The 14,093-nt window shown below is 33.5% G+C and overlaps 1 protein-coding gene and 1 non-coding gene across 3 annotated transcripts; one reads left to right on the forward strand and one right to left on the reverse strand.

The window, feature by feature from the left end:
- Window positions 1–4,059: 4,059 nt before the first annotated feature.
- Window positions 4,060–4,199, reverse strand: LOC115890876. The gene has a single exon (XR_004051718.1). It is a non-coding gene; the product is annotated as a U2 spliceosomal RNA (small nuclear RNA).
- Window positions 4,200–5,958: 1,759 nt separating this feature from the next.
- Window positions 5,959–8,325, forward strand: LOC115890858. 2 transcript variants are annotated; one of them, XR_004051713.1, is made up of 3 exons: window positions 5,959–6,391; window positions 6,489–7,370; window positions 7,951–8,325. XR_004051713.1 is itself a non-coding variant. In XM_030911210.1 (2 exons), the coding sequence occupies exons 1-2, from the start codon at window positions 6,381–6,383 to the stop codon at window positions 7,003–7,005; spliced, it is 528 nt and encodes a 175-aa protein (XP_030767070.1). In that variant the 5' UTR covers window positions 5,959–6,380; the 3' UTR covers window positions 7,006–7,648. The 2 variants fall into 2 exon arrangements, 1 of the variants encoding a protein (XP_030767070.1); XM_030911210.1 differs by lacking the exon at window positions 7,951–8,325 and having other exon boundaries at window positions 6,489–7,648.
- Window positions 8,326–14,093: the final 5,768 nt, after the last annotated feature.

Genomic DNA, 14,093 nt, shown 5'->3' on the forward strand with positions numbered 1-14,093 from the left:
CTACCTTTACTCAACTTTATACTTTTTTGCAGTACTGCAAAGTACTACTCGTGATATAGTCACAGCTTAGATCTAGGTACCTTTATTTTGCATGTAGTATAGTGCAATAATTTTTATTATTATTAGGTTAGCGTCGAGAAAAAGAACTGTTTTTTCTTGGTCTTTCAGTTGTTTTAGGTTTTTTCAATTTTACTTTTTAGTTTTCTTTGTTGTAAATGTGTATTTTCGAGTTTTAGTGAATGTGGGCGTGTTCATTTTTCTGTTTGTTATATCTCATATATATGTTATTACTAGGTTAAGTGATATACTTAAAAGTCAGTCATATTAGCATCAATATGTGTATTATAGATATTTTTATATAGTTATTTTAAATTTTAATAACCGTAAAGGAGGTTTTAATTCCGAAACAATGAAAAAAAAACTAAAATATAACAGGTCTAAAGTATTTTCATTTCTAGAATATATATTTTACGTTAATCACTACTTTGTTTTTATTACTTTTTTGATAGACACGTTAAATTAATAGTACGAGGGCTAGCAACGTCGGAAAAACAAGTATTTTAAGACGTGTGGCTCTTTGATATATCTTTTACTATGCTCTCTAGAACAGCATGCGGCCGGTAAACGTTGCGTTCCCTACTGCGCATTGAAAGAAGATCCTATATTTTTATTAGTCCTTTAAATTCTAGTATTGAATATAAACCGACCGAGTCTCCATAGCTCAGCGCGTAGAGGTTTCGCGATTTCGCCTATCAAGCGAAGAGTCACAGTTCGAATCCGGGTCAGGGCAAAAACTTTTTTATTTTCGTTTATATTCTGATAGTAAAGTATTAAATATTTTTTTTTGGATTACCAGAATTATTTCAAACTTTACTATCAGAATATAAACGAAAATAAAATAATAAAGTCTTTGCCCTGACCCGGATTCGAACTCTGAAAAATCGGTTCGTAGTCGGAAACTCTACACACTGCGCTATGGAGACATGTTCGATTTATATTCAATATTACTAGAATTTATAGGACTAAATTAAAAAAATATATAGGATCTTCTTCCGATGCGCAGTGGTGAACGCAACGGGTATCGGCCATATACGTATTATTTACAAATATACTCAGCCTAATCTCCAAAAAGTGAAGCCCAAACAGTGAAAGAACAATATGGAATTCTGCATAAGTCTATTTCACCCGGATATTCATTTAACTGCGCATGCCTCACCTGAAGAAGTTTTCATTGGTCGATGTTTTTAAAGGGAAGTGGTTGACTGACATTTCACCTAACCTTCAATTTTATTTATATTTTATTATTTATAACACATTATCATGGAGTTGGAAAAATATCAAAAAATAGTTGGAAACAATAAACTAAACAAAATCACTCTTTTACGCGCACAAATAAAAAGTAATCCAAACAGAACTAAAACAACAATCAATCGGAGTTTGGCGCAATCGCAGTTCAATCCATATCCGGGTGAAATAGACTTATGCAGTTTTAATATGGAGCTGGGTTATGTTGTCTTTCTCTTACGGCACAGGAACTGCACACGGGGTTAAATAGGGAACCCTGAGTATAGTAAATAATACGTATATGGTATCGGCAGCCAGACGGACCCCATGCTGTTCCAGAGAGCATAGTAAGAGATATATCAAAGAGCCAGACGTCTTAAAATACTTTCTCGAGAACGTTGCTAGCTCTTAGACTATAATGGCTATCCTTGTGTTGCTAAATGGTAGATTTTGTTCCATTTTCTTTTTATACTTTAGACTTTAAGACTTTAAACATTTTTTTACAAGTTACTTTTTTAATTTTACAAAGAAAGTATCAATGAATTTTCCGAAACTGTATATACAAGACAAATAAATAATGTGCTACCCTTGATTTTTTTTGTTTTATTTGTATTTTGTACCTATCCATTTAGTAATATACCCTTTTTAATACATAAGACATGACATAAATCACTTGTATAAAGATTGTGTTTTACTATACTAAGTTTATACGAAGGTAAGAAACAACGGCAAATGCAGATTCTGTGGGGAAAATGGAGAAACATCAAAACACCATCACTGAGTGCGCCGACATGACAACCATTCGTGCCATAAACTGTGGAACGACTGATATCGGAGATGGAGAACACTTCTATGAAGCTGTCTGAGATACTGGCTTTATCAAAGCCCTGAGACTGTATGCATGATGAGAGGAAAGGGCGACACACAATAGATATATATATATATATATATATATATATATATATATATATATATATATATATATATATATATATATATATATGTATATTTCTATATATATATATATATATATATATATATATATATATATATATATATATATCGTATCTGTCTTTTCATGAAGATCCTAGGTCACTTCATGAAGCGTCTGTTAGGTTAGCAGTTTAGTTATGTTATTAGGTTAGTTTTTTTCATTAAGTGACTAGGCTCTTCATGAAAAGACGGAATACACTATGAGACTACGACATATACCGGGTGCGTCCCAAAAGTGGCTCACCCCTATAACTTTTTTATTTTTTCTATAAAAAAACGAGTTTTGGCATGTTAGTATATGACATAAATTAGGATTGATTGACGTATTCAATTGTTTTCAGTCACTTCCTGTTTCACCGGAAATGACTACAACTTTTGATTTTTAAATGGCACCCTCTGTACTTTTGTACTCTATTCGATAGAAAATAACACTCTGAATAGAATGACATATCACATGTCAACATTTGACATTTTCGCATATGATTTATTTGAAATTATAATTTCCGGTTCGTAATGAAAATTTGACTCGAAATATCAAGTGTGTGGTATCAAATTATTCGTAAAAACATGCTTTTTCCAAATATGCTAATAAGCCACCCTCGTTCCATTTGAAAAAATTGAGATATGATTAAAAATACGATTTGGGTATCTTCTAACCGGCCAGGACAAGACACTAAAAACATTAGACGATCCAATCTATTACCTAGTTCAAGGAACTATTCCTCTGGAGGAACTAGAACTAAGGAACTAGTTCCTCCCAAGGAACTAGAATTCCCACCTCTAAGAGCAGCAAGGTTGGCATTCGCACGTCGGCATTTAAACTCGACCGTCAATGACTGGAAAAAAGTTCTGTTCAGTGATGAAATGCGCTACAAAAAATTAAATTCTGATGGAATGAGACGTGTGCGACGACCAATCAATACAAGGTTTAATCCTAAATATGTAACACCTACAATCAAACACGGTAAAGGCAGTGTATTTTTATGGGGTTGTTTCTCATGGAATGGATAGGCCCTATACACTTTCTTAATGACACGATGGACCGATTTGTTTATAGAGATATCATGCAGAATGTTATGCTTCCTTATGCAGAATGGGAAATACCACTGCGGTTTATTTTCCAACAGGATAACGATCCAAAACATTCTTCACAAGTTGTTCAACAGTGGTTTAGGGAAAATGACGTTCTAGTTTTGCAATGGCCAGCACAATCCCTAGACCTTAATTCCATTGAAAATCTCTGGGAAGAAGTAGAACGTCGTATTCGTACCCAAATGTTTCCAAATAAACAATCCTTTATAGATAAAATTAATAAAGTTTGGACAAATCTTCCCAAAAATGTCATGCAGAAGTTGATTGCTTCAATGCCGCGCCGTTATCAGCAAGTTATTAATAATAATGGATATTCTATCAGTTACTAATGTATTACTTTCAATTATTATTGTTCTTAAAAGTGTTAAATATTTTTTGTTGAAATAATAAAATCTGTTGAATACAATTTGTTGTTCTACTTTTATCGCCCCCATTCTCATCAGTTTTTTTAATCATTATTATTTACCATTCTAAACTGATTAAAAGTACACCAAAATTTTGTAAAATATTACTTTTAGTGTAAGGATAGTGTGTTAGTAAACATAGCCGAAAATCACAACCTAATAATTTTTTTTATTCAAACATGAATAAAAATGAACTTTGTTGCTCTACTTTTGTCCGATAGTGTAGATCGATCAAAAAATCGACTTTGTACTATTGAGTATTGAGTAACTTTCTTTTTAATTAATTGAAAAGTGGGCCGATCCTGGCGGTACCGCAATACCAGGCCAACCCGTGACAGAGGTGGAGGCAAGCCCCTAACCTCCATCAATTATCCAAAAATCAGTTTACAATATACTGGCCGGCCCCGCATCCTTTTCTCCAAATATTTCCTATAACCTTTTTTGGTTTGGAATCGCCACATTCGCCACGACACGACGAAGCGAACGTGACCAGAGTCGACTTGCGGCAGTCTGGAAATAAATAGTTATAAAGCAGCAGATACATTTTAGAAACAATAACTAGACAGTTGCCCCATCTGCATGTTTGTAAAAACATCTACCTTTTCAGAAAGCAAGAATGATTTCATATTTGTGTAGATAATCCAGTTAACAATCACATTCAAGATGCAAGTAGTATACAATGAAAAAAAAACGGTGTCAGAGATGGTTTGGAATAAAGATCGTTGTCAATGTAAAATTTATATGGGGAATCGTTATCGATCATTCAAAGCCAACTAGACGCCGTTTTTTTTCAATCATATTTCTCCCTTTCAAAAAAAGAAAAGTGCTCAAAATCAACAATTAAAAATAATATATTGTTTTTGTTACACAAGACTGCGCGCACCAGCCTATGTAGGGATGCAAGTTTTTAAAAACATCTACCCCATCTAATCTACCTCTTTAGAAACCAAGAATGATTTTTTCTTATTTGTGTAGATAATCCAGTTAACAATCACATGCAAGTATTATACGATGAAAAAAAAAACGGTGTCAGAGGTGGTTTGGAATAAAGATCGTTGTCAATTAGTATGTAAAACTTATATGGGGAATCGTTATCGATCATTCAAAGCCAACTGGACGCACTTTTTTTCAATCATGTTTCTCCCTTTCAAAAAAGAAAAAGTGCTCAAAATCAACAATTAAAAATAATATTTTGTTTTTGTTACACAAGACTGCGTGCACCAGCCTTTGTAGGAATGCACGTTTTTAAAAACATCTACCTCTTCAGAAAGCAAGAATGATTTCTTATTTGTGTAGATAATCCAGTTAAAAATCACAGGCAAGTAGTATACGATGAAAAAAAAACGGTGTCAGAGATGGCTTGGAATAAAGATCGTTGTCAATTAGTATGTAAAACTTATATGGGGAATCGTTATCGATCATTCAAAGCCAACTGGACGCACTTTTTTTCAATCATGTTTCTCCCTTTCAAAAAAGAAAAAGTGCTCAAAATCAACAATTAAAAATAATATTTTGTTTTTGTTACACAAAGACTGCGTGCTTCAGCCTTTATAATATAAGGATGCACATTTTTAAAAACTCTACCTTTTACCTCTTTAGAAATGCAAGAATGATTTCTTATGTAGCAGCAAAGAATATTATAGTTAACACAATAGAAATGCAAGTAGTATACGATGAAAAAAAACGGTGTCAGAGATGGCTTGGAATAAAGATCGTTGTCAATTAGTATGTAAAACTTATATGGGGAATCGTTATCGATCATTCAAAGCCAACTGGACGCACTTTTTTTCAATCATGTTTCTCCCTTTCAAAAAAGAAAAAGTGCTCAAAATCAACAATTAAAAATAATATTTTGTTTTTGTTACACAAGACTGCGTGCACCAGCCTTTGTAGGAATGCACGTTTTTAAAAACATCTACCTCTTCAGAAAGCAAGAATGATTTCTTATATACGTGTTTTTATTCCTTTACTATAGAAATTTGTATTCAAATTGACCTCGTTTTATTGTTTTAGTTCATCAAGTGCTGAGATAGATGGGGCAACGGTCTAGTTATTGTTTCTAAAATGTATCTGCTGCTTTACAACTATTTATTTCCAGACTGCGGCAAGTCGACTCCGGTCCCGTCACGCTTAGTCGTGGCCAGTGTTGCCAGCCCTATTACGTTCGTAATAAATCTATTACGGAAAAAAAAATCTGTTACGTTGTTACGCCGCTCACCAATCTATTACGTTTTTACGATACAGCCAATCCAACTATTTAAAAATTCAACTATAATAAAAAAAAGTTGATAAACTGGCTTTTAAAATGTTCATTCCACATTTTGTGTATAATAAATTAATTATTGCACGTGTATTGCACGTTGACCGAATTGGAGCCACTGCCGTCTGCTGTGAGTATTATAACCTTATATCTCTGGTATAACCTAACATTTTACAAGAAAGAACCATAGACAAAGAAATAAAATTATTTGTTTCTTTGTCTATGGAAGGAACTGTGAAGGAAAGCGGGGAACCGGGGGAACACTAAAACGGGGAATCACTAACCAGTAACCACTAACCACCAAAGTAAGTTTTGTTGTGAACTTAAGTATTTTAGAAAGTTTTATTATGATGAAGAAGTAAGTTACAGAATAAACTTTATATTTTATACCTACCTATCTACCTAATAGTTTACTTAACTTAATTATGTTTATATCAAATTAATTAAATTTGTAGGTGGTTATCTACATCTGGTGTTTCCAAAATAGATGCTGCAAAATCTGCAGATCCTCCCATTATTACTGCTTCTGTTCGTCCTACATCAGAACATAGTAGCTGTTCAGACTCTCATATAGCAGGCTCTAGAAGCCAGCCAGATTCCCCTATACAAAACTCCAGCAGTCAGCCAGATTCTCCTGTACCAGGCCCTAGTAGGAGGCGGCATTCCAGTATTACAGACTCGGATTCTAGTAGTGATGAATCCACTGGCACAAAAGCTGTTTTAAAAAGGCGAAAAGTAACTACAACCAGTTATAAACAAAAATTTCGGGATAAATGGTGTGAAGATAAAAGATATGCAAATTGGTGCAAATCATCATCGGATGGAAGTTCAGCATTCTGTACTGTTTGTGACAAAAAAATAATTGGAGGAATTACTCATATAAAAAGGCACAGTATAACGTTACTACATAAAAAAAATAAAGAAAGCAGAAAAAACACCAAAAATTCAAGAGCTGCTGTCGATCAATCCTAACAAAGAATTACATTCCATTAAAGTGAAAGCAGCAGAGTTAAGATGTGTTATGTTTCTTCACGAACATAATTTACCCTTTTTATTGATGGACCACCTCCCAAAATTTATAGGATCAGTGTGTCCAGACTCAAATATTGCAGCAGACCTTAAAATATCTAGGACGAAAGCCACCCTAATTACTAAACATTGTTTTACATCCTCCGCTTTAGAGAATATTGCTTAAAAAGTTGACAAATCAGTTGCTTATAGTTTGATAATGGATGAAACCACTGATGTGGCAACACAAAAGTCATTAGTTGTAGTGATAAGATTTTATGATGAAAAGGTGACAGACCACTTTTTTGGTCTTTTAGAAATACATCAAGGTACGTCAAATGAAATTGATCAAACCACAATAAACCATTTGAAAAATAATAATATACCCCTAACAAAAATGATTGGACTAGCTGCTGACAATGCGGCAGTGATGATGGGAAACATTAAAGGTGTACAAGCACTTTTTAGACAGGATGTCCCATCATTATTTGTTATGGGATGTATTTGCCACACATTCCACCTGTGTGCGTCCGCAGCAGCAATTAAATTACCGAATACACTCGAAGAATTCGCTAGGGGAGTATATAATTTTTTCTCAAACAGTAGCAAACGCCTCGTTTTTGAATGAATGCCAAAGCTTTTTAGATGAGAAGCCCCATAAAATGCTGCATCCAAGTCAGACAAGGTGGCTGTCCTTACAGGTAATCTGATTCACAGTTATCTTAAATAACAATAATTAGATTATTTTTTAGGAGGTAGTAAATAGAATTTTACTGCACTGGAATTCCCTAAAACTAGTGTTTCAGGATGCAGTTTTAGCAGAAAATTTACAAAGTTTCCAAACAACTTTAAATAACCTCAATGATCCTATGTACAAGTTGTACTTTTTATTTTTATCTTATGTTTTAGAAATTGTGAATCAGTTAAATCTTGAATTCCAAAGTGAGAAATGTAAGATATATTTATTAAGGTGACAGAGTTAGTGCCTTATACAAGACGATATTAAGGAATTATTTAAAAAAAACATTACCTTGACCAAACTAGTTTAGAAAGAATAGACGTAAAAAATCCCAGAAATTTTTTACCAATTGAAGAAGTTTATTTTGGCGCTAGGGTCCAGGTAATGTTATCCTCAGAGGAAAATAATAATTCTGTCAACAATTTTAGACTAAGATGTCTTGATTTTTATATTGAGCTATGCTCCCAAATTCAGAAAAGATTTTCATTCAATGATCCAATTTTGAATTTCTGTAAAATATTTAATCCTTTGACTGTAGTAAGTGGAAAATAAACTCTATTGCTGCTAAGAGCATTCAGTATTTTCCACAATTAGTTACTGACATTGAAAAATTGGATTTTGAATGGAGACTGTCAGCAGATTCCGAAGAAGTACAGAGTATTAAAGATTTAGATTTTGAAGAATTTTGGGAAAAAATATTTCGAATGAAAAATAGTACGGATGAATTGTTATTCCCAAATTTGTCCATCTTAGTCAAAGGCATAATGTGTCTTCCTCATCCATCTGCAACTGCAGAGAGACAATTTTCCCAATATAATTTAATCAAAACCAAAGTTCGAAATCGTTTAAACATTGACACTTGTGATTCAATATTACACTCAAAAGATCTTTTGAAAGGTTATTCTTGCCACACTTGGGTACCAGACACCAATCTTTTGAAAAAAAAAGGTTCAGTATAAAAATGATACTATGTAGTAATACTTATATATTTTACTAATTTAAGACTGTTGATGCTGTGAAAAAAAGTTATATTTTAACCTGATATTTATTTCGTTAGTTTTAAGTTGACTGATGAGACTGCTGATGCTGTGAAAAAACGGGTGTGTGCAAAGATTATTATTTGAAGTTGACCACATATTTCTTCTGTGGATTTCTCCTGAAACGTGATATTTTCTACTAAAAAAAATTGTAAATATGTATTTTTCATAATATCTATCTTTTGTAAGCTATTTATGTTGCTATAGCTATGACAATAGCAATTTTAGTTTCTTTAGCTGTAGTTTTTCAGTTTACGGCCTCTGTTACGGCCCTGTTCATTGGCATTAAAATTTCTAGTTGAATTTTCTTGTTTATTTGGTTTATATTGAAAGGAAATACATCACAATAATCTACAAGTTACTGGCAGTTTTCTTACGTCTTTGAAAGTAATGTAAAATGTTAATTGTTAGGTATTAATCAGCTGTTTTTAACAAAAAAAAAGACCTAAGCCATTTTCTGACTGCAATTTTTTGAACTGGTTCGAAGAATTGCGCCGCCAGAAAACACCTCATCACTTTTAGCTGTAACCATGCTGTAGCTATGGCATGGCTATGGCTACGTGGCCAACTCCACGAAAACATAACATTGAAAAGATTTATTACGAAACATCAGGATCTATTACGAAAATTTACGAAATATGGTACGAAAAAAAAATTGCGGCTGGCAACACTGGTCGTGGCGATTCCAAACCAAAAATGGTATTGGAAAAAAGGGTATGTTTTGACAGTAGCCGTTTCTCCCTTTCAAAAAAGAAAAAGCGCTCAAAATCAACAATTAAAAATAATATTTTGTTTTTGTTACACAAGACTGCGTGCTTTTCAGTAGTGGTGGAATAAACGGTTATTTCTGGGTAACAGTTATAACCGTTACCGTTATTTTAAAATAACAGTTATTCTTAGCCGTTATTCAGTAACTGGCAGTTATTGACTTTTTATGGCATGTTATGTCGTTAGGTATATTAAGTCCAAAAAAAAACAAATAAAATGTTAATCAAAAAATATATTAATTTATTTTTATTTATTAATATATTAATATAGATAATATGTAGTTAAAAAAATCTAAAAAGCAAATAAAAACAACCTAAATAGGAACTATTTGAAAGTAACAAGTACGAGTACTACTAAAGCTTAAAGCAAATTTAACAAACGACAATGATGGTTAAGAATACAAAAAAAAACATTGATTCTTGATTCTAAAAATCTAGAAAAAATCAGACAAATTGCATTCCGAAAACAAGTTAGGAACTTAACACAGAGAAGAGTTGGCATTCAAAAATAACAATTGTTGCACTTTTAATGCATTCAGTCTATTTCTTCTGTCCCAAAGTATCAAACCCGCCTTGGAAAAAAGCCGCTCACATGGAACTGAAGAGGCCTGAACGCATAATTTTTCTTGCGCCATTTTGCTGAGATATGGAAAATTATATTTATTTTCGCGCCACCATTTAAAAGGGTCTTCTTTCCTAGGTAATATATTTGCTTCTAGATACCTTTGTACTTCTATTATCGCTCGTGATTTGGAAGTTCCTATTGGTTGGGCCGAAGTAACTGCTTTTTCGAACGCACCCCAAACAGATAACTCATCATCAGGGTCTTCCTGATCTCTCGGGTTTAAATTGTTTTCCGGCTCATTCAAAACTCTTTTCTCTTCAGAAATAAGATAAGTAACATAATCCGTAACTTTTTTTTTGGTATTCTCGGCTGCCTGTGCATTTGAAAAAGCTATCATTTTGAATCTCGGATCAAGAAAAGCTGCTAGAGAAATCGTAGTGCTATATTCTACATTTTCTAGCCGTTGATGCAATTGTGTTTCCAAAATCTTCAAAAGATCAATGATAATTTTCGAATGATTTTCCATTTTTTTAAGATTTCTACAAACCTCAAAAAGACCATTGGTAATTGGTATAACATAAGAGACGGTAGCATAATTTTCTCCACTAATTAGTTTGGTAAGTTTTTCGAAGGGCTTTAAAACTTTACAAAGGTCCTTTATAATGGCCCATTCTGTAGGAGTTAATAATGGCAGTTGATGATCAATAATAGCTGTGGTACTTTTTATTGCGTCTTCTAAAAGAATAAAACGTTCCAACATATAATATAGCGAATTCCATCTTGTTTTAACCTCTTGTATTAATTTTAGGGGCTGTTTTCCCATTTGTTGTTGGCATTTCATTAATTTTTCGTTTGAAACATTACTGCGTCTAAAATATCCAACGATACTTTTTATTTTGTCAATAATCTCGATAAGTTCAGGCAATTCTACTGTTTTTTGTATTATCAAGTTCAACGTATGTGCAAAGCACCCAAAATGCTTCCAACCCAATTCATTCTTAATAGCGCTCGTTATATTTGTCGCGTTATCCGAAGTGAGTAATATTATTTTTTCTGTCGGAATTTCCCACTGCTGGTTTTTGCTGGTATGATGATTTTCGATTAATGAACATTGTAGTAAAACACTTTTTAATTCGAAATTAGCCGCAAGATAATGTGCAGTGAGCCCTATATAACTCTCAGAGTTTATCGATGACCAGCAATCAGTTGTAAGTGCTACTGCCCGTGCCTCTTTTATTAGGATTCGACATTTATGATAACACTCTTCATATTTAGCTGGAAGTAACGTTTTCGAAATATATTTCCGATTGGGAAGCTGATAAGAAGGATTTATTGCCTTAACAAAATTTTTAAAACCCTTATCTTCTACAACACTAAACGGTTGTAGGTCGATGGTAAAAAGTTGTAGTAAATTGTCATCCATATATTTCTTTGTGCTAGCACTTATTTTTTTTGGAATGAAATTCGACAATGTTTGTTGCATAAATTTAGCCGGAGCCGGTGTAGAATTTTGGTTGGTACCACTGGTACCAGGAATCGGATCTTGAGATTCTTGAACTGGCGCCGATCGCAATTCATTATCGATACTCTGTTCTGACTGGCTAGTTGGTCGATTAGGAACATCAATATTGACAGAGATTTTTAAATTCGAATTTGTAGATTTATAAGAAATTTTTTTTTACAGATATTGCACGTTGACAAGCAATCAGTATTTTCCAATGGTGAAAAAAAATTCCAAATTCCACCCGTTTTGCTTGACTCGACATGATTTATTGTCAAATAACTGTTAAATTCAATAATTACATTTCCAATACAAAACTAAATCAGTCGACACTTACCTTGTAAAATTAATTGCTGTAATTTTTTGAATTGGACACAAACAGGATATGTATGTATAATTCTTCACAAAAAAACAAATTGATCTAATATTAATTTGATATTAGAAACATATACATTTTTACATAACGTAAATCGTTAATACTGAAATAATAAATTGTTTTAAAAACTTCCCTGATCCGTCAAACCGTCGCGTCGCGTCGGCGTGTCGTCTTTCTTAAGCAACAAAGAAAACTAAAGTCTATTTATAGGTCGATGCGTATTAATAGACAGTTAAAGCACGGCCGAATATGTATGTACGCTTGTGCAGTGATAAATTCAAGAACAGTTAACCTAATAGGACTGCTCATTCAGCCAAAAGTGTCCGCCAGGTGCATGCGAAAACTACTCGCTTTGTGACGTCAATGTACTCCTTGTCATGGTTATTAGTCCTTATCGGCAACCAATAATACACACACGTGCATTATTGGTTGCCGAATACAAAACGTTCATTATTTAGTTTATTTATTTAAACACCTATATGTATGCAGTAGAGAAAATTAACTGTTAAATCGTATTAAATACTCGGATAATGCATTTTTAAGAACAGCAGTTCCCAGCATCACCTTTTGCAAGCATTCTTTTTAGAATACTTCCATATTTTGCTCTAAAATAATTAATAAACACTATCGTAGGCACTTAGTAAGCACTTTGTCACAATCCACAACACAAAATGAACGTATAGCTCTAAAAACTTTAAAGACGCCCTTTTCACATTTAAAATTGACAAAATAATTAACTCAACATTTCTCAGCTGTTATTTTTATAAGTTTACGATAGGCAACTAATAATACACACTATCATGACAAGGACTACAATGACGTTACAACTGTCAGCTGAAGCGCGGGAAGAAGCGAACGTACGTCTTATGAGGATGAGCAATCCTATTAGTTTACAGTTCTTGTAATAAATTCACTTGCGTTTACGGATACGAGATACGTATCTTTGCGTGTCTTTACGTACGTACAAAATGCAAACGTATCGAGCCGAAAGGGTTTCGATTTCACCCGACTGATGCCGAACATACAAATTCAAATCGACAAATATCCGTTTTAATACCTGGCTCTCTGATTTTGGCGAGTTATTAGTAGTTATTGGAGATATATCAGAAATATTTGGCCTTGTGGAACAGGAAATGGGCCTATTTTAATATAATAAATTAATCATTGCACATTAGTGCACAGTGCACATTATAAGTTTTTAAAGGTGGGTATTTCCAATAATATAATTCCCATTAATATTAATTTTATCCTTCGATAAATACTTTTATAAATTTGATGTGGAATCAATGGGTTAAAATATTAAAAAGTACCGGTTACGTTACGTTACGTCAAAATACTTGCCTTTCTCTCGTTTGCGCGACGACGCATCCACATCCGTAGCGTAAGTTTCTACTTTTTATTCTTAATCTAAGGTTTCTACGTTACGTACCCTGAGATACGTATACGTATTGTGCCATGCTTTAACTGTCTATTATCATTGCGTGAATACGAATGTTTTATTCTTTTGCCGCTAGCTAGAGAAAGTTAGGTTAGTAGTTATTTATTTTTGGCCAGTGAGTGCCGTCGGCGCGATGGAAGTATCGAATATCAGTAAAATGTTAAAAAATACAAAGTATGTCATATCGACAAAATAACTACGTAACTGCCTAACTTCATGGGACATATCTGATATATCAGTTATCGGCCAATAACCGGTTATTCCTAATAGTTATTGATATATCGCACACCACTACTTTTCAGCCTTTATTTAGAGATGAGCGATATCGTGATTTTTTAATCACACTGATATTTGTTACTGTGACTTTTTAATATCAGTGATTTTTAAACGTGATGTGATCACAGTTTCAATAACAATAACAAGTCTTGTCGCTCCGTCCCCGTTGCCCCGTTCCCAGTTAAGGCGTTACTCAGGGGGGCGACAGTAAACCGGAAAATTGGAAACAGTTGTGGCGCGGTTCTACCCAGGCAGAAAGCATGGCCTTCTAGACTGTCCTAGACAAAAATCTGAATATTTCTATATGATTTCTGTCAATTTCTGCTACGGAACATTTTTATGCACGTCGGCGT

The sequence above is a fragment of the Sitophilus oryzae genome, unplaced genomic scaffold, assembly GCF_002938485.1.
Source record: "Sitophilus oryzae breed Bouriz unplaced genomic scaffold, Soryzae_2.0 scaffold_935_pilon_pilon, whole genome shotgun sequence".
Lineage (NCBI taxonomy): Eukaryota > Metazoa > Arthropoda > Insecta > Coleoptera > Curculionidae > Sitophilus > Sitophilus oryzae.